Source organism: Petaurus breviceps, unplaced genomic scaffold, assembly GCF_028583685.1.
Source record: "Petaurus breviceps papuanus isolate PSGF00001 unplaced genomic scaffold, PetGlider_PUasm1.0 173, whole genome shotgun sequence".
Classification (NCBI taxonomy): Eukaryota; Metazoa; Chordata; class Mammalia; order Diprotodontia; family Petauridae; genus Petaurus; species Petaurus breviceps.
Genome location: NW_027185759.1, coordinates 15,871,194 through 15,892,785, shown reverse-complemented (window position 1 = coordinate 15,892,785; position 21,592 = coordinate 15,871,194). Strand labels below are relative to the sequence as shown.

The 21,592-nt window shown below is 41.8% G+C and overlaps 1 protein-coding gene across 1 annotated transcript in view; it reads right to left on the bottom strand.

The window, feature by feature from the left end:
* The window catches only part of GMPS (guanine monophosphate synthase), a 77,112-nt gene that overhangs the window by 34,648 nt on the left and 20,872 nt on the right, over positions 1-21,592 (bottom strand). Inside the window, exons 3-6 of the mRNA XM_069083439.1 lie at positions 8,932-9,113; positions 7,471-7,585; positions 2,474-2,571; positions 368-471 (exon numbers count right to left, since the gene is read on the bottom strand). Coding sequence (XP_068939540.1) covers positions 368-471; positions 2,474-2,571; positions 7,471-7,585; positions 8,932-9,113 — 499 coding nt within the window. The remainder of the gene's footprint in view (positions 1-367; positions 472-2,473; positions 2,572-7,470; positions 7,586-8,931; positions 9,114-21,592) is intronic.

Here is a 21,592-nt window from a genome sequence, read left to right as displayed (position 1 = left end):
GGGGATGAGGGAGGGAAAGAGAAGAAGGGAAGAAGGAAGAGGAAGAAGGGAGGGAGAGTGGGGGGAGGGAGGAAAGGAGAGAGGGAGGGAAGGAGGGAAGGAAGAAGGGAGAGAGGGAGGGAGGGAGAGAAGGAGGAAGGAAGGAAGGAAGGAAGGGTGGGAGGGAGGGAAGGTACCTGCCAAGGTAAAGAGGCCCCAGAGTCATGTAACTGAGAGCATGAGGGGCTTCTCTTTTAAAGTAGTTATTTAACTGCTGTAACTCTGAAAATGAGCAGTACAATTCAGTGTTCTAATACACCAGATACATTTACACTCCATACATTTTTAAAAAAACACCTGTAACCACTCTGGTTCACAGAAGCCGCACCTGCTACGATGTTACCAGACTGCGCCACAACCTTGAATCCTTCAGCCACTTTGTCTACGCTGTCTCCATGTGTGAGCAGAACAATCTCTTCCTTCTGAAGACCCCTGAAAACACAATTTCAATTCGAGTCAAATGCAAACAATGATGTAACACAACGTGGAGAGACACAGGAGCTTTAAAACTGGGCTTGAAAAAGGGAGTCCCTGGAGAGCACTCAGGGCTGAGTTTATGGGGGAGAACAAGGCAATACACAACACCCCCACAGCCCAGGGTTAATTGTCAGCATTCTCCAGATGGAGGGCAGGATAACAAAAGAGAATCAGGGAGCTATGTTAAAGACTCAGGCGAGTTAGAATCCTGACTTTCAAAGCATATGACAATCAGAGAACATTGGGACCTGAATGGACCGTCTAACTTGGCCACACTAACTTCAAAGAGAGCAGAGGCCCAAGAAGTAAAGCAAACGGCCTGAGGGCCTACACCAGCGTGGGGGCAGAGCCAGGCCCAGGAGCTGCAGCTTCCTTCTCCCCATCTCAGGCTGCGGAGTTCTCCAGCCTTTAGGAGACACCCCCGAAGCCTGCCCTATGTCTGAGCCAGAAGAACGGGTGGGCTAACCATAACCACCCTGTCTCAGGGAAAGGGGAGCATTCTTTGGCCTTAAATCAAAGGCAATAAAGTAACTGATGGCTGCAGAAAAATCCCCTCAGAGTAATGTCACCTCCTCACAACAACTTTAAATTTTACTAAGCACTTTCCTGACAATGACCTTGTAAGGCCGGCAGTATCAAAGTTATGAGCCCGATCACAGATGAAGAGACAGGCCCAGAGCTCAGAGGCCTCCTGCAGTGGGACCCCTGGACGCCAACCCAGACCACCCTGCCTCCAAACTACTACAGACTTTCCCTGCATGTTACAAACATGCAGCCTTTCCAGAATTGGTCTGGAAAAATAGTTTTTTTCAAAATGAGTATTTTTAGAGAAAAAGTTTTCATTCCCCTTTGTTCAGTGCTGAGAATGGAATCATACTCTAGTTTGAAGTCAGGGCAAGGTATAAGACAGTGATTTCAAAAACTCCAATCTGTCTACTATGAAGGCAAGTAGACAGGCACAAAGCACGGGAAGCTTCAGGAAATGAAACAAAAACAAAGACATGCCAAAGGGATGCTCAGAAGTGATGCCCTCCAGGCCTTAAGTGACCTGCTTTGACAAGCATCATGCATGCAAGCTTTACTCAGGTGGGGAAAAAAGGGTGGTTTTAAAATAAAAGATGATTTTCAAAAACTAACGTTAAAAATTGTTTTTACATGTAACTGGGTAAAAATAAAACAGTAATGAATGGCAAAAAAAAATAATAAAATAAAATAAAAGATGACATTAAGCTCTATGGATACAAGGCAACCCAGAGTAAGAGCAGCTCTCCTAAACCAAAATGTAGTCAGAAAAATGCAGACAACGAAAAGCCAGGAGTGCAAAGACTCCTGGGCTTCAGGACCAAAAGGAGAAGCTTGTTTGCCCCTGCACCATGCAGCAGAAGCGGCTGAAAAGCCTGCCTGTCAGGCTTCAGGGGCACCTCACGACCAACCCAACAGAGAAGCTGGACTGTATACGTATGTATCCACAAGACAAGCTTGGGAGGGAGGTGGCCTTAGAACCCGGGCATGAAGCTAGGCCAGGACAGGCCCAAACGAAGGGAGGGAAGCGGCCCCACAGCCAAAAGCACTCTGGGCATCCACCCCTGGCTCTGCAGAAAACTAATGCTCTCCACCAAGCACGAAAGGGGAAACTGGCCCCATTCCCACCCCTCAGGTGAATGCATTTCCCCCTAAGAAAGTGTTTAAAAAAAAAAAAAGTACTTCTGACTGAGGCAAGGACTTTTTCCTGATTCTACACAGTATTACACACACACACACACACACACACACACACAGAGCATGCGTACATGTCTGGAAAGGGATGTCAAGCCCTGAAATCTTTCTGGATAGTCATATTCTGGCTTAATACTCCTGAACTTGGGGAAATTACTGTCAGACGTCACAAGGAAGAAACCTTCAGCGCTGCACTCCTGATGGGCTTCGATTTCCATCTCTTCAAGAACATCTATCATACCTGAATAACGAGCAGGTGTTGTCTATGTTAATGTTGAAGACTCCATCTTCTCTGACATTTTTTTTATGCACAGTGCCTCCAAATACTTTATTCATCATCTGTCAAAACAAGAGGTAATTACAATTACATCAGGCAAAACAGAAGTTTCCAAATAAGTCAAAGTAGCATGAGCGCGCTGGCTTCGCTGACCACGAGGGCCATGGTCACAACCGTGTCTATCTGCACCATGGCCTGCCTGGCACCTTGTGCTGTCAGACCCAAGGCAGAGCTGGGAGCACCCATCACGCAGCTGGTGGCTGAGCCTGGGCTCAGGCCACTTCTGGGGCGCTGCCCATGTTCTCGGAGGGTGTCTGCTCCATTATATTAAAGTGAAATATGAACAGGCCCTCCTAGAGGATTTCAAACTAAGAAGCTCTGAGCCATCTGCCCACCCGATGGCAGTGGCCAGAGGCTGACAGACACTCAGAAGACAGAACACAGGGCTTCTTCAACATGCCACATGACCTTCAATGTCATTATCAACAGCAGGGGATTTTACTGTTCCAGAGCTGGTTCACAAGGAAATACTCAAGGAAGGTCAAGCCCTCTGAGCTCTGCCCAGGAGGCTGGGTGGAAATGCTTTCAATTTCTTCCAGATGCAGGCTGCACACAAGGCTCTGGGCCAGGACAGCTCTGTTTGGGCTATGCCCCTAACAAACAGCTGGAAAAGCAGGGGAGCGAATAGGACCCCTCCTGGGCTGCTTCTGACAGATCTCTTGTGCTCATCTAACACTCTATGGGGGAGCTAGGTAGCATGGGAAGAGGGCACTGCACCTGAGATCATGAAGACCTGAGTTCCAATCCTCCCTCAGACATTTCTTAGCTGTGTGACTCTGGACTAATCACTTAACCTCTGCCTGCCTCAGTTTCCTCATCTGTAATTGTTCAGCTTTATCCAACTCTTTCTGACCCCACTGACCATAGGGCTTTCTTGTCAAAGATACTGGAATGATTTTCCACTTCCTTCTTCAATGGATTAAGGCAAAGAGGTTAGGTGACTTGCCCAGGGTCACACAGCTAGTAAATGTCTGAGGTTGGATCTGAACTTAGGTCTTCCTGACTCCAGGTCCAGCTCTGTCTGATGAGCCACCCAGCTGTGTCCTCCTCCTCTGTAAAATAAACTCCTGACAGCACCTCCCCCTCTTGTGAAGCCCCAGGAGTTCAGGGCGCTCTAGAATCATCATCACCTGTACTCACTGTTTCATTTGGCTTCCCTGCTCTGCCCTTCAGACTCTACCACACTCTCCTTACCAAAAGTGAAACCTGAAGACTTCATTCATTTACCAACACACTGGAATCTTGGTCAATCCTACCATATGATTCCAGTTCTGACTGTGACCCACCGGTGCCTCTCAAGCCCAATGTGAAAGTCAAGTTGTTAATCTACTAAGCAGGTGTTTAAAAAGCCTTTGTTTAGGATGATCACGGCTACTGAACCAGGCCTAGACCTGTTAGTTCGCTCTCCCTCATTGACCCTGCAAAGGGGCTCAATCAGGAACCAAGGTGAACGCCCTGGAAAGACCAGCTGTACTTGTACTGCGGACTGAATATGCAACCAACAGTCACATTAATGATATGCTTCCACAAACTATTAGTGTGCAAGCCTGAATACATGAAGACATCTTAGACAGAAACTTCTGAGCAGTGCAGTAAGACTAGGTCAAAGAGAAGTTCCAGCCCGTCTTAATTCCTCCTGTCTGTGCTTTTGCTACCCTGAAGCACCCCTGTGAGAATGTCCTGACACAAACACTGGCCCTTGGATGCTTAAATGATTATGTAGAAGGCTGAAATCATGAAGGGATCTCTCCAGATACCTCTACTCTGCCAAAAATGGGTACAATTGGGGCGGCCAGGTAGCACAGCGAGTAAGAGCACCAGCTCCAGTGTCAGGATGACCTGGATCAAATCCGGGCTCAGATACTCAGCACCACACCCAGAAATAACTGGCCGTGTAACCTTGAGCAAGTTACTTAACCCCGATTGCTTAAAAAAAAAAAAAGGGGTACAATTTCCTCTCCTATTTTTCTATAAAAAATTCTGAATAGAGATCCTGTAAAATTCCCCATGAAACAGGCTCAACCCCTCTACTTCAAATCTCTCTGATCGTAAATTTATTAAGGGAATACCACTTGCTTTTTGGGCAAGGTACTATGAGTGAATTCTGTAAATGCCCAACTGTAAAAGCTAGTTTGAATAAGAGGAGATATTTATACCTCTCTTTAAGAGCCAGGGGTAAAAATACCGAAACAAATTTTCCATCAATTGATGCAACTGGACTATATATTTGGCTTTTAAAGCCCCCAACATTTCAAGAAGGAAATTAATGTAGCAACAAAGGTACATTTATTAAATTCTTGCTGTATTTTTCCAATGCTGAATTAAATCAAGTTCCATTTTTATGGTACGTCAAAGAAACACAAATAGCATATGAAAACCTTTTCATTGGAGGTGTTACCTTAAAGGAAGTGTAGGGATCATTAAGACTGTATATCACTGCTTATTTCTATTTGTATTTCTTTTCCCAAAAACTGATCCAAATACAATCTGCAATGGACCTGGCAAAAGTGGATTTGGGCGTTTCACAGGCCAGTGCTTTCCACTATCATGAATTTGTATCAACAAAAGGAACAATGACTACATTTGTATTCCTTGCACATGTGTGAAGCATTGATTTCTATTTCCTCCCTTCATTTTCAAAGCTTGTGAGCCAGCTAAAAGGGAGAAAGAGATCGATCTACACACTTCCTGATGTCTAACAGCTTTCCTTTCAGAAATGTTCAGTATCAAGACACATAGGTAATATTTTGATCAAACAAACCTGTTTTGACCATTTACAGAAATTGTAAATTTACCCCTTTCCTCAGAAGGATTTAAAACAGCTCAATTGGGAGGAGAAAAAAAAAATCAATGAACACAACACAACTACTATATGACTGAGTCAGATGCAAAATGTAAAAAGAAACTAACTTTACATCACTCATTGGGCTTATTAGTTTCCATCCCATCAGTTGGGGTTCTCCCCTCCCTCCCCATACCAACAAATATCTCCCTCATCATCATCTCTCATAGATGCTAGCAACCAAGAGAATGGTCAAAGGTCAGGTGTAGGAAGAAGAGAACCAGGGTCAGGATAATCCACAAAGGTTGAAATTAAATCCCCGTTAACCAAAAGATGATTGTTCCTTAACGTTTATAAAACCTAGAAGCAAAATAATTAAGGTGTTCCTGCCTGTGGCAGAAGCCTCCCAGCAAAGCCTCAGCACCCTAGAACACACTGCTCAAGGCTCCTATCAGAATGGGGATGAGTCTACGAGAAGATGCTACTCTAGTGCATCTCATTTCAGGGGCTCTGATGAAAAGAAGACAGGCATCATTTCATGCTGGGACGCTCTCCCTCCTCTGCTCTCACTACTGGCCTCACTGTCTTCCTGATGGGCCCAAATAGAATGCCACCTTCTACGGGAAGCCTTCCTCAACCTCTGCATTTCAGGGCTTCTCTCAGTTCATCACCTCCCGTTTCTCCTGTGCACAGCTTGTATGCACTTGTGCTGCCTGTTGGACTGTGAGCTCCTGGAGGGCAGGGAATGCCTTCCATCTCGTTTTGCATCCCCAGCCAGCACTTAGCACAGCACCCAGCACACAGTAGGTGCTTAATACATGTTTGTTGACTGATAACCAGCTGACACCACGTAGCTTAACCCACTCGGGCTGCTTCTGGCCCACAAAACCTCGCACAGAGGGAAAAAGGAGGACAGAGTGGGACCCACAGAGGAGGCACAGCGGGAAAAAGGAGGACAGAGCAGGACCCACAGAGGAGGCACAGTGGGAAAAAGAGCAGGACCCACAGAGGAGAAAAGGTTAGAGCATGACCCACAGAGGGAAAAAGGAGGAGAGTGGGACCTGCAGAGGCAATAACATGGAAATCAATCAGAAACAGGCTCACACTTGATGTGCTCTGAAGCTTTCATAGTTGTTACTGTTCAGTTGTGTCCAGTTCTTCCTGACCCCATTTGGGGTTTTCTTGACAGGAACTAGAGTGATTGTGCCATCTCCTCCTCCAGCTTATTTTACAGATGAGGAAACTGAGACAAACAGGGTTATGTGACTTGCCCAGGGTCACACAGCTAGTAGTTGTCTGAGCCCGAATTGGAACTCAGGTCTTCCTGCTTCTGAGCCCATGCTCTATCCACTGTGCCACCTAGCTACCAGAGACAGCTCACCAAGGCGGGGGCTCGTGGGACACCCTCAGGGGCTCTCTGAAGAACTCTGGGAGATACTGGCAATGGCGTGCCCACATCAGAGCAGGCGTCATGCTCTCTCTCTGAGCAAAGCAGAATCACAGTAGCTCAGAAGCAATGTGAGGGGCGCCGTTCTGGAGACATCTCCACTCCAAATGCTCCTGCAGACGATCTCCGGTGGAGTCTGCAGAGTCTGTGCGGGTCTGCTCAGTCACAGGCAGACGCGCTGTGCCGCGGACCTGCTGCAGTGACGCCATTTTGGTCCTCTTCTAGCACAACCACTCCGAAGCTTTAACCCCGCGTGAGACACAGAGGATAAAGAAGGGACAAACAAGCGTATCACCCACAAACCGGAAAATAAAAAACAAAGCAAACAAAGAAAAAGGGTGCAGCAAAAGAAAAGTGAAAGAAAGAAAGAAGAACTGAAAAATGTATGTGACATCCAAGAACTTGGGAAAAGGCAGGACCATAGGGGAGGGAGAAAGTACCTGAAGGAAGACTTGTTAATGCGAGTTTTCCAGTGCTGCAAAAACATTTCATTTACCAGTATCATATAATCTATGGTTGGTTCCTTAAATGAAGTACAATTTTTAATGAACTCAAATTATACTTTATCCCAAGAACAAAATGTATTGGCAAAGCTGCAACTACAGACTAAAACATAAATTAACCCCTCAAAACAAATCCCTAATTGCAAGCTGTCATGTATACTAAAAATACCTGCATGCCGTAGCAAATTCCAAGGACTGGCTTGCCAATGGTGAAGATTGCTGGATCAAACCATGGAGCATCTTCTGCATACACAGAATTTGGTCCTCCAGAGATTATGATGGCACTGTAAATAAAAGAACGAGCATTAGCCACGAACATCGACTGTTAACGTTTTCTAAACTATCCAGTCCAGTTGTACCGATCTTGCCCAATCCCTGAAGCTACAAAGTGATCTTTCTCATATTACATTTCTTATGGCACCTGGTTTGAGCCAGTCTTCTGGCTTCATCTCATTCACAAAATCCTGTTTGTCTGTGTATATTTCTCATTACAATTAAGACTAGGAGTGCCTGTCAGAGCAGGGACAAAATTATAAAGACCAAGTGGGACTTGAAAGAGAGAAGACCCGAACCTCCGCCCCTCACCTCACCCCACCTGCCCTCTGGTGGAGGTAGCAGTCCATAGATGTCACACACTGCACAAGATTTGGGACTTTTTCAATGTATTAAACATGCTGACTTTTTCCTTTCTAAAAAATACCATTTGTCCTATGAGATGGTTCTTTGGGAATTGTTGGGGGAGACAGGGAGAGGGGGAGAAAGCTTATGGAGACATGTGAGATACTAGGGTGATGTAAAGTATCAATAAAAACTTATAAAAAAAATAAGCCTTGAAAATGGAATACTGGAGAATCTTGTTTCATTGTCCTCAGGCCTCAGGCTGTGCAATTATCTTCTGGGTTAGACTTCTGAGACCTTTTTTGTATTTTTGTAGTTAAATCTCCTCTGTAGGAGGTCAGAATAGACTACTTTTAAAAGAAGTCCTCTCTTTAAGGAAAAGTATTCTAGCAAGGCCCTGTCCGCTCTCCTCCACGGTGCTCAACACTTCACTACTGACCACTAAACTGTGACACATGAGAAAACCTATGAAATGCAATATATCATGGGGAATGGAGGAAGGAGACGGGAATGAAGCACTAGGTCGAGCACTTCACAATTATTTTCTCAACTGATGCTCACAACAATACTGGGAGAGAGGGACTGTTATCTCCCTTTTGCAGATGAGGAACTGAGGCAAATAAAGGTGAAGTGACTTGCCCAGGGTCACCCAGCTGAGTCTGAGGTCACATCTGAACTCAGGTCTTCCTGACTCCAGGCCCAGGGCTCTGTCGACTGGGACATCAGCTGTCCTCAGCCTGCCCATGGAAGAGGTCTAATTATAAAAACTGAGGACATTTGAAAAAATTAAATAAATGAATAAGCCTAGATTATTTTGCTATTAAAAAAGAGTAACCTCTGGGAGATTTCTGGTAAACATCTTGTTTTCTTAGAAGATTTTGGAGCCCAGACAAATTCAGAACAAAATCTCCCAGAGCATGGCATGGAGACGTTTACAAGAATCAAACAAATAAGTCAATCCAATGTCCCAAGTTCTTGAAACTCCCCTGCACAACGCCAGAACAAAGCCTACCGAAATCCATGCTCTTTGATGGCAAATGCTGGTGTTTCCAGAGGGAAGATCTCTGACTGTACAAACAGCTCCCTCACTCTCCTGTCGATGACTTTCCCATACTGAGCACCAGCATCCAGAATGACAACGGCCCCTTCATAGTGGTATCTGCCATCACTGAGGTCTCCTCCAGCATTTTCCGACTGTGAACATAATTTGCAAAAGAATTTTTAATTGTGAAAATGAGTACTGAGAAGAAGAAAGGAGTCATGGCATCTACTTTAATAAATTCAGAAGGAAAAATTGGTAATTGGGGACCTAGTGAGTCACCAATACAAAATGCTTTATAAAAGGATAGTTAACAATAACTCTCCCCACACAGAGGCAATGTTAAAAACGGAAAATGAAAAACCTTCCCTGTATAATGCAAGGAAAATGGATGCACAGCATGCTTTTAAGCCTGAACTAAGCCATCTGATATAAATCCCATTTTTAAAAATATATCCAACCAAAAATTCAAATTCTGCCCTTTCACCATACCTTGTATCTCCCAACTCACAGCCTCCCCCCACAACCACAGCCCTCACTATTTTTAACCTCTCAATTTGTGAACCAACAAACCAGGCAATTTTTAAATAGGAAAAGATTTTCTAGAATTACTATCTAGGCTTTCCAAGACAATCTCCCTCCAGTCTCAGGATTTCTCATTAGCCATTTAAATAATGTTTCATTCTCATATAATATTAGGCTTACAAACTTCCTTTAAAAGCCTTTACTTCTCCATTCCATAGGAACAAAGATAATATCTATGAAAAATCTAAAGCAGAGTTGCTATTAGTGCTAAACAGTGAAGAATACATGCATCTACAAAATTTGAGAATAAAATCTACTGGAATCAAACTGCTTTAATAGGAGCAAGAAAAAATAGTAATTCATTTAAGACTCAGAAAGCAATTTCCTGATAATCACCTCATGAGATTGGTAGTGAGTATTGGACCCATTTTATAGATGAGGAAACTAAGGCTCCAGCAGGTAAAGTGGGTTGATCATGATCATAGCTCACTTTAGCAATAACACAGGCAAGATTCAAAAAATGGCCCAAGCTCCAGGGCTCTTTCCCCATAGCCAGGATGTTTCGCTCCTAGAAGCCCTCCTTACTCCAAACCAGCCTAGACCTGGATCATCCCTTGAAGACCTCTCCAACTCAGGTTCTGTGCTTAATACAAGACACAGATCCTACATCCTGGGATAAAATGAAGACTCAGACTTTCCTGGGTCACCAGTCATGTGCAGGTGCAACTATAAACAAAAGGTCTAGGTCTTCCTCTTTGCTGACCACAAAGCGGCACATCATATCAGCCTCCATCAAACACATTTAATCACATTTAAGGATATGTACTTTCACACTAATACATGCAATTCTAAGAAACAGCTCGAAGGATTTCATGAAACTAAAATTTGCAGTATTAGATTCCAAACTCTAATACAAAGCAGTATCACTGAAATGACCTGGTGCTAGTTAAAAAATAGAGAGGTCTAGGGGCGGAGTCAAGATGGTGGAGTAGAAGCTGGACCTCCTCGCTGCTCGAGCTTCCACCTTCCCCAATCTATGTAAAAAGGGGACTCCAAAAAAAACTTTGGTGCTGCAGAACCCACAAAATGACACAGAGAAGCTAACCTCCTGCTGAGGACAGCCCGGCAGGCTGGCAGCAATCTGCCAGCACAGCGCTCTGGGAGCCGAGCCCAGCCCCACGCCAAGGCTTTAGCCCCAGGACAGGCCTGACCAGATGCTGGCCAGAGGGACTCCAGATCAGCAGCAGCTGTGGCCATTTCCAGATTTGTCAACACATAGATGTGAAGGACAAAGTGAGAGGTCAGTGCAGTCTGGACTTTGAGACCCAGTAAGTGGGAGTGCATGGCTTTTGCCCCTGGGGAGAGAAGCTGCTGAGAAACCAGCACAGCCAGCCAGTGACACGTGGCAGCTTCAGCTCCTGGCCTGCAGAGTGTAGGGGGACCAAGCACCAGTCTGAGGGGTAATCACTCTTGCTTTAACCTGCTTGCATCTGGATTGCAGTCTAGGGTAGAGGTCCTGGGGTGTGTGTCCAGCTTGCCAGAGTGTGTGGAGGCCTCAAGAGGGCACCCTTGATATACCTCCAGCAGTTGAGAAAACCCCAGCGTTTGGGACGAAAGTTCCCCTGTGTGGTGGCAGAGTCCTACTGTGGCAAAAAGCCCAGAGGTCAAGTGACTGAGGGGCGACATGACCAGGCAAAGGAAACAAAGCAGACAGAAGATTCCAACATTAGACTCCTATTTTGGGGACAAAAAGGAGCAAGGTATGGAACAGGAGGAAGACAGTGAAGTCAGAACTCCTGCACCAAAAGCTTCAAAGGAAAATACAAGCTGGTTACAGGCCACAGAGGGCCTTAAGAAGCAGATAAGAGAAGTGAAGGAAAAATTGGGAAGAGAAATGAGAACGAGGCAAGAAAATTACAAAATGAGAGTCAACAGCCTGACTGAGGAAAATAACATCTTAAAAAATAGACTAACTCAAATGGCAAAAGAGGCTCAAAAAGGCAATGAGGAGAAGAATGCCTTAAAAAGCAGAATTTGCTAGATGGAAAAAGAATCTCAAAAGCTCAATGAGGAGAATCATTGCTTCAGAATTAGATTGGAGCAAATGGAAGCTAATGACTTTATGAGAAATCAAGATGCTGTTAAACAGCTCCAAACAAATGAAAGAATAGAAGGCAATGTGAAATATCTCATGGGAAAAACCACTGACCTGGAAAATAGATCCAGGAGAGATCATTTAAAAATTACTGGACTACCTGAAAGCTATGACCAAAGTAAGATCCTAGAAATCATCCTCCAGGAAGTTCTCAAAGAAAACTGCCCTGATGTTTTAGAACCAGAGGGCAAAATAGACGTTGAAAGAATCCACCGATCACCTGCTGAAAAAGATCCCAAAAAGAAAACTCTTAAGAATATTATAGCCAGGTTCTGGAATTCCCAGATTAAGGAGAGAATATTACAAGCAGCCAGGAAAAAACAATGTGAATATTGTGGAAACACAATCAGGATAACCCAGGATCTGGCAGCTTCTATACTGAGGGATCGAAGGGCTTGGAATATGATATTCCAGAAGTCAAAGGAGCTGGCATTAAAACCAAGAGTCACCTACCCGGCAAAACTGAGTATAATGTTTCAGGGGAAAATATGGTCATTCAGCGGAATAGAGGACTTTCTAGCATTCTTGCTGAAAAAACCAGAGTTGAATAGAAAATCTGACATTCAGATACAAGAAGCAAGAGAAGCATGAGAAGGTAAACAGGGAAAAGAAATCATAAGGAACTTATCAAAGTTGAAGTATTAACATTCCTACATGGAAAAACAATAACTGTAACCAATGAAACTTTTCTCAGTAGTTGAAGGGAATAGAAATATATATATATATATATATATATATATATATATATGTGTGTGTGTGTGTGTGTGTGTATATATGAAGGTATATGGGCATATGAATACATATGTGAATGTGTATATATGTTTACAGGTATACATAGACAGAGGGCACAGGACCAATTTAATAGGAAGGGATGATACTTAAAAGGTGAAATTAAGAGGTGAGAGAGGAATATAATGAGAGGAGATGGGGAGAGACAGAATGGGGTAAACTATCTCATATAGAAGAGGCAAGGGAAAATGGTTACAATGGAGGGGAAGAATAGGAAGGTAAAAGGGAAGGGGTCAACCTTATTCCCATTGAATTTGGCTTGAGGAGGGAATGAAATACACACTAAATAGGGTATTTCACTCTAAAGGAGAATAGGGGGGGAAGGGGATGAGAGAGGGGATGATGGAAGGGAGGGCAGGCTGGGGGGGAAGGAAGTTGGAGGCACCCACTTTTGAAAAGGGATGGGATCAAAGTAGGGAACAGAACAAGTTGGAGGTGGGATAGGAGGGAGGGAAATATAGTCAGTCTTTTACAATATATCTACTATTTTATTGTTTTGCACTAGTCACACGTGTACAACCTATACTGAACTGCTTATCTTCCCAGTAAGGGTGGGTGACAAGGGAGTACGGGAATGAATCTGGAATTCAAACTTTTAAAATCAAATATTCAAATATATATATATTATTATTAATACTATTACATGTAATTGGGAAATAAGATATACAGGCACTGGGGCATAGAGATCCACTGGAAAAGTCGAAAGGGGTATGGGAGAAATTATGGGAGAGAGCAGATTGGAGGAGGGGATATCCTGTGGGTCTGCTATTTTGGGGCAGTGGGTAGGGGAAAAACGGGGAGAAAATTTGTAACTCAAAATCTGGTGGAAATGAATGATGTAAATCAGAAGTTAATAAAGCATTTGGAAAAAAAAATAGAGAGGTCTATCAATAGAACAGATGAGGGCCCCAACATACAGAAGCAAAAAAGCCCAGGAGCCTTGTATTTGGGCAACCGAAGACCCCAACTTCTGGATTAAGAACAAAAACTGCCAGAAAATTTAAAGTAGTTTAAAAACATGAAGTAATCAGTCTGACAGAAACTAGGTACAGGCCAAACCTTTCACACTATATACACTGAGATAAAATCCAAATAGATATAAGACAAACATCATAAACAAAATTAGAGGTACAAAGAAGAACTCACCTTTTAGATTTATGCATAGGGTATGAGTTCATGACCAAACAAGGGATAGATAAGACATAGTGGTTAACTCTAATTACGTAAAATTAAAGTTTTTTACACAAACAAAACCAATGACAGTTAAAATTAGGGAACAGTTAACTGAGGAAAAAAAATATTTTTAGCAAGTTTCACTGATAAAAGTTTCATTACCAAGCTATAAAAGAACTGATTCAAAGCTACAAAAATAACAGCCATTCCCCAAATGACAAATGGTCAAAGAATATGAAAAAGTTAGCTCTTAAAAGGGAAGAAATCCAAGCTAAAAATAACCATATGATAAAATGCTTCAAATCACTAATAATTAGAAAGAAGTAAATTAAAACTTTAAAGTTTTTCATACCCATTAAGTTGGTTTTAACAAAGTTAACAAAAAAAAAAGGAAAATGACAAAGGCTGGGAAAACAGACATAATAATGCACTATTGGTTGAGCTGTGAATTGGTCCAGACATCCAGAAAGTAGTTTGGAACTATACCTCAAAGGTTACTAAACAATGCCTACTCTTTGACCCAGACTACTAGGTCTCTAAAGAAAAAGAAAGAGGTCCCCTACACACAGAAATAGTTATGGAGTAGTTCTTTTTGTTGTAGTAAAGAATTGAAAATTAAGGGGATGTCCATCAGTGGGGGAAATGGCTGAACAAAATATTGCTTATGAATGAATGTAAAATAATACTATTGCACACAGAGAAAAGAGATAGGGAGAGGAAAATGGAGAGAGAGAAAAAGGAAGGGAGGGAGGGGGAGAGAGAGAAGAGAGGAAAGGGGAGGGAGGGAGGGAGGAAGGAGGAGAGAGAGAACGCGTGAGCGAGAGCATGCATGTAAGCAGGCATATGATTGACTTGTCCCCAACTACCCATTCAGGGATTTTGTGAAGAAAGCCCTTTGTAAAACTGATAGGGGTACACAAAAGGTGGTAGGTACTAAGAAGTTGTCCTGTCCCAACAGTGCATCACAGTTTGGAATTCTAGAGGAGAAATGTACACCAGTTTAAAATACAACTTTTTGTTTCCTTAAGGCAAATGGCTGTCACAAGAAGGATAGTATTAAAGAAGTTACAATATAATTTCAGCCACAGTTACAACTGAATGAGACAGATGGTGTGGCTCTCTAAGAAGGACCCAAACACGTAGCAGATACAGAAACACCCAAACCACAATTCAAGTTTGTCACTGTCTTCTTAGCCTCCTGTGTAGGCTCCACATCTGAAGCTGCTGCAGGAGGGAATGACAAGCCAAGAACTCAGAGTTAAGCTGTGACTGCTGTACTGCCAAGGGGGCCTTTTCTCTCTCAAGAAGTACAACCCATTAAGCCTCCACCCCTTACACTTTAAAAGAAAAAAATTTTTAAGAGCCTGGCACCGTGAACAGAGAACTGAACTTAAGTGTGAGAGAAACTACAGTTGGAACCTCTCCTGCCTCTCACTGACTTATGAGACGTGTCACACGGCAGTGCCACAGGATCTGTAGTATGCTCATTTATTAAATGGGAATTTAAAATACCTGTTGCCACATAAGTGTAAATGTTCTCGTTATTCAATCATTTTAGTTGTGTCCACCTCTTTATGACCCCATTTCTTGTCAAAGATACTGGAGAAGTTTGTCATTTCCTTCTCCCACTCATTTTACAGATGAGGAAACTGAGGCTAACAAGGTTAAATGACTTGCTAAGGGTCACAGAGCTAGTAAGTGTCTAAGGCTGGATCTGAACTCAGGTCTTCTGACTCCAGGTCTGGTACTCCTAACCACTGTGCCACCTCACTTCCCAAAATATAAACAGTAACATCATTTTAAAAATGAAAAAAAGAAGGCAGTGTCTTTCACAACTGCTGATTAAGAATCAAAAAACAAAAATGGGATAAAGGAAAAGGAAAATTTTAATTACATAAAATTATTTTTGGTAGGAATAAAATCAATGTACCTAGAATAAGAAGAGAAGCTGCCAAGGGGGAAAATATTTGTATCAAACTCTTCTAATAAACTTCTGAAATAGGGGAGGCCAGGTGGCTCAGCAAGTAAGAGTACAGGCTCCAGTGTCAGGATAACCTGGGGATCTAATCCAGCCCAGATACTTAGCACCCACCCAGAAATAACTGGCCCTGTAACCTTGAGCAAGTTACTTAATCCCGATTGCTTAAAAACAAAAACAAACTTCTGAAATCAAAGATATAAAGGGAATTCAAATATATAAGATTAAGAACAGTTTCCCAATAGATGAGTTACAAAAGGACAATTTTTTTAAAAAAATGATAAAAAACACTTAAAAAATGTTCTAAATCACTAATTGAAAGAAATATAAATTCTAATTTCAACAGATACTCAACAAACTTCAAAGGCAGCATAGGATAGTCAGGCACACAGATACACTCTTGGTATGCTGTGAATATGTCCAACCACTGTATAATATAATTATGAGAAAAAGTAAAAAATGTTCACATGGACAGACCTAATGATCCCACCGAACTGGGCATACAACTCTAAGGAGCATAATAGTACTTTTGGTACTATCAAAAAGCTTGGGGGAAGGGAGTCCTTCTATTGGAATTTTCTAGATAAACTATGGCATAAGAATATAATGGAAAGTTATTATGTTGTAAGAAATAATGAACATGAGGAATCTGGATTCCTGGAAACACTTGTATGAACTGACACAGAGAAAAAGAGAAGACCATAAGAAAAATATACATGATGATAATAACATTGATAAAAACAGTGTTCAAAGACTTAGTGACACAGATTAAATGCCACAGCCAATCATGGCCCCAGAGGAGAAATTATATAATATTTCCCTACTATTTAAAAACAACAAGATGAACTTTGTCAAATTCATGAGTCATTCCCCAACTGATAAAAGGTCAAAGAATATGAACACATAGTTTTGGGATAACCAAATCAAAACTAAATAGTCATATGAATAAATGCTGTCATTATCAGAGAAATGCAAATTAAAACAACTGAGATGTCATCTCACACCTATTAGATTGGCTAAAATGTCAGTGGGTATGCAGAAAAAGTGGGACATGAATAAACTGTTGGTGAACCGTGAACTGATAGAACCATTCCAGAGAACAATGTAGAATTATGTCCAAAGAGATATAAAATTATGTCTATACCATTTGACCCACAGCCAGCTCAGGGAAGGGGGGGAGAACAGCAGATGGAATGACTAAGGAGACTGGCAGGGGCCCTTAGCAGAGGATGGGCTGGCTGGATTGCTTATGCATCCCTTATTCTTTACAACCTGCAGCAAGATCCACGTGTTGTGTCCCTGTGGCACCAAGGCTCAAAGGTCTCCCGGCCTTACAAGAAGTATTCCTGGATGGAAGCGTTGTCTGGGAAACTTGGGAACCTTGCAGCGGTCAGGTCTGAAGGCAGCAATGTATGGGCATATAAGGGCTATGTGGTGGATTTTAGGGAAAAAATTGTGGGTTTTCTCCTCAGAATTGAAGGAATGAATACAGTCTGCAACCGTGAGGAAGGAAATGTTCTGGCTAATTGAGACTTTAAGACACACTAAAGCTCTCCTACTGAAATGTTTTATTTCAGTCATTTTGGACAGAACCTGTCTAAAGTATCTGATCAACATGAAACAACTACTTTACGGTTCTTAGTTACAGTAAACACTAATTACTGTACTCTGTAGTGATAGGCCTTCAGGAAATGTTCTAGGTAGTGTGGCTTTTTGTATCAATTTGAAGGGAACCTTAGATTACTGTGATGTTAGTGTGGTGCCAGCCCTTGTTTCCTGGAGGAAGAGAAGGAAGGAGGAAGCAGGGGGGGAGGCCAACTTGGTCACTCTCCCCTTCTAGGAAGAAGGCAGCGCAGGTCAGAAAAGTTTCAGCCCTCCAAATGTCCTCCACAAAAGAAGCCAGTGCATTGCCTCAGAGCAGCAGAAATACACAGCACAGTGCAGCAGATGCCCTCCTAAGACAATCAGGAAATCCCTGACCTCCAAGGAGGAGGCTGGGCTTCCAGTAAAGTGCAAACGCCCCCAGGCTGACTCTGCAGAATCAACAACTGCCTGGGGGCAGCTGAGTAGAGAGCCAGCCAGAGCCTTGCAGACGTGTGGGGGTGACTGAAGGACCTTCCATGGTCCAAGGCCACCAAGCACAGCTGTGCTGACCAGATGCATCCCAGGCTGCAGGGAAAAGGAGCTAGCACACATCTGATGAGTGCAGTAGCAGAAGGGCAGGGCCCCTGCTGGCTGGGGCACCTGCAGGAAAACAGAGTCCTTGGTTGCAGCACAGGGCAGAGAGAAGAGCTGTAGTCTGCAGCCACCCACAAGGGACCTCAGGAATAAAATCATTTGTGGGACAGGGTGGCTGGGGGCCCTAGCTGTGGCTTAGGAGTGAAAAGGAAAGCCCAAGGTTGGGCTCCGAGACAGACCTCAGAAGTAACAGTAAGAAGGACCTGAGGCTTGGGGCATCATTCTCCATACTTTGGGAATAAAACTTCATTACACTAATAGTTGCTAAAATAAAAATAAAACAAAAAATAAAACAAATTAGTAAGCAAAGAAGAAAGAATCCAACCATAGATAGCTACTCTAGTGTAGAGAAGATCTAGGTTCATACTGAGAGGGAGATAATGGAGCTAAAAAAGCCACTCCTTTTTCAGTGAGAAACTTCAAATGGTCTCAAGCACAAAGAGAGATCTTAGAAGGACTTTAAAAATCAAATAATAGAGATTAAGGAGAAAAATAAGAGCAGTCCTAGAAAATCAAGGAAATTATGAAAAGCCAACTAACTGGAAACAGGGAAACAAAAACTTAAGACAATAATTCCTTGAAAATCAGAATTGGGCATGGAGCTAATGACCTTCTAAAACACCAAGAAATCATAAAACAAAATCAAAACAACGAAAAAATAGAAGAGAAACTGAAACATCTCATCAGAAAACCAATCCGGAGAACAGAACAAGGAGAAACAAATATAAGAATAGTCAGACTACCTGAAAATTATAATAAAAAGGAACTGACACAATATTATAAGAAATTCTCAGGGAAAATTGCCTTGAAGTTCTGGAACAAAAAGGCAAAGCAGAAAGAAAAAATAAAGAGATCCCAGGAGGAAAATTTTCTGGAATATCACAGCCAAGTTTCAAAGCTCCCAGGTTAAGGAGAAAATATTGGTCACAACAAGGAAAAAAAAAACAATTTAAATATCATGGAACTACAATAAGGATTACACAAGACCTAGAAGCTACCACACTGAAGGGCCATAGGTCTTGAAATACTATATTCCATAGACTAAAAGAGCTGAGATTACAAGATCAAGGGTAACTTATCCTGCAAAGTTAAGTATAATCTATAACGGGAAATAAAAAAAAAGGACATTTAACAAACTCAAGGACTTTCAGGTTATTGTGACAAAAACCTTAGAACTTAAGGTAAAATTCAACATATAACATCCAGGAGAAATACAAGGTAAACATGAAAGATCAATTATAAGGAACTTATTAAGGTCAAACTGTTTAATTCTTATATGTGAAAATATTAGCAGTACTCTTATGACTGTCATTATTTGGGTAGTTTGAAAGTAAGGTGTGGGCTGAGTTGAGTATGATGGGGTCACTCAAAAATAAAACTGTAGGGAGAGATAAAAAAAAGTATCTCATACAAATGAGGCATACAAGGAAAAATTGATACAGAAGAAGCTAGTAGGGGAGAGGACAAGTAGTGCTAGAACCTTACTTTTGTGCAAATAGGCTAAAGAGAATATATATATATATATATATATATATATATGGAGAGAGAAAGATATGAAAGTCTTCTAAAAAAGAAATAAGAGGGCAAGGGAATTGGAAAGGGCAAGAGGATGACAGAGGAACTTGTAGAGGGATGGGTAGGTTAGGGAATAGGAGAACAAGGTAGCAAGTAGAAGTAAAGCGGAGGAGTGAGGAGGGAATAGAAATAGGAATAGGGAAAGGAAGATAATGAGGAAAAATAGAAAGGAGGAATATACACAACTAATTGTAGTTTAGAACGAGAATGGGATGAATTTACCCATAAAAGGAAATGGAAAGCAGATTAAAAATTTGAATCCAACAATATGCAGCTTTCAGGAAACAATAAAAATGAGAGACACACACACAAAGATAAAATAAAGGGCAGGAGTAGAATTCAGTATATAAAAAAGCAGGGATAGTAATCATGTTCTCAGACAAAGTGAAAGTTAAAACAGATTTAATCAGGGGCGGCCAGGTAGCACAGCAAGTAAGAGCACCAGCTGCAGTGTCAGGATGACCTGGAGATCGAATCCTGGGCTCAAACACTTAGCACCCACCCAGAAACACCTGGCTGTGTAACCTTGAGCAAGTTACTTAACCCCGATTGCTTAAAAATAAAAAAAAAAAAAATTCAAAAAAAAAACAAAACAGATTTAATCAAAAGTGAAAAATAGAGAAACTACACTATGTGTCAGCAATATTATTCAATATCGTTTTAGGCCATTCAAAATACCTAGACAGGGGGTGACAGGGTGGTGCAGTGAATAGAGCACCAGCCCTGGAGTCAGGAGGACCTGAGTTCAAATTCGAACTCAAACATTTAAAACAAAAACTAGCCGTGTGACCTTGGGCAAGTTACTTAACCCCAACTGCCCTGTCTTCCCCCTCCAAAAAGCAAAAAAAAAAAAGAGAGAGAGAGAGCTTAAAAATACCTAGACAGTATAAAATAGCTGAGCACATATAAGTATGAGAACATAAACATAAAACACTTTTTATATAAATACACTCAAATCTAAATAACTGAGGTCATATTTATGATTCATGGGTAGATAAAGTCAATATAATTTTTAAAGTGAAAATTTTATCAATTCAATTCAATGTCATCCCAATTAAATTACTAAAAAAAATATTTCACCAAGTTGGAAAAAAAAATAGCAACAATGTTCATTTGGAAGAAAAAAAGGTCAGGAACTTCAAAGGAACCAGGGAAAAAAGATGTAAAGGAAGCAGATTCTATAGTATCAGACTTAAACCATATGCTAAGGTAAGAGCATTGTTGAAGGGCAGAAAGGATAATTTCAATCATTTTAAATTAAAACTTTCTTGTACAAATAAGACCTGTCACCAAGAATAAAAGGAATACAGAAAACTGAGGGGGAAAACGTTCACAATCTCTCAGATAGGAATATCTCTGTGGTGTAGGAAATGATGAGGTGGCTGATTTAGAAAAACATGGAAAGACTTGGATTGGACTTAAGAAGGAAAATACTATCTACCTTCAGAGAAAACAGATAATAGAAGAAAATAAGCAGAGTACAGCCTTACAAAGGTGTATTAGTATATATGTGCATATATGTGTATGTCTATGTTTATAGATGGAGATATCTACCGTGTTTTCCTGATAATAAGACACTGTCTTATTATTTTTTTGGACAGAAAAACACCAGAGGGCTTATTTTCATGAACATTGACAGCAATTTTAATAAACAGGTAAATGTGAACAAAAAAATGTACCTTTATTCAATAAGCAAATCACTGGGGAAGAACAGGATGACGCGCTCACTGCTGCAGCTCTGATTGGATGCAGCTCGGAGCGCGGCGTGCATTTCACGGGGGGGGGGGGGACGGTGCATACAGAGGGTACCTTAATGTAGCGTGTAGCGCAGGGGATCACCTTCACTACAGTAGCAATCTCAATAGGGCTTATTTTCGGGGGAGGGCTTATTTTCGGGATAGGTCTTATTATTGGGGAAACACGGTATGTCTATGTTTATAAAGATGTATGTATATATATATATATATACATATATATATACACATACATATCTCCAGGCTTAATTGTAGCCTTCTTTAGGGTGGTCAGGAGAGGGGAAAAAATAAAGTAAAAAGTGCACAACGAAGAACAAAAGAAAACCAACAAGGAAGCAAAGTTGGGCATTTTTTAAAGCAATGTATGGTATTTATTAAATAGGTTTTCTTGAAATGGAAATGCATTGTTTTATACTGAATTACTGAATCCTCTCTTACGGTCTGCTG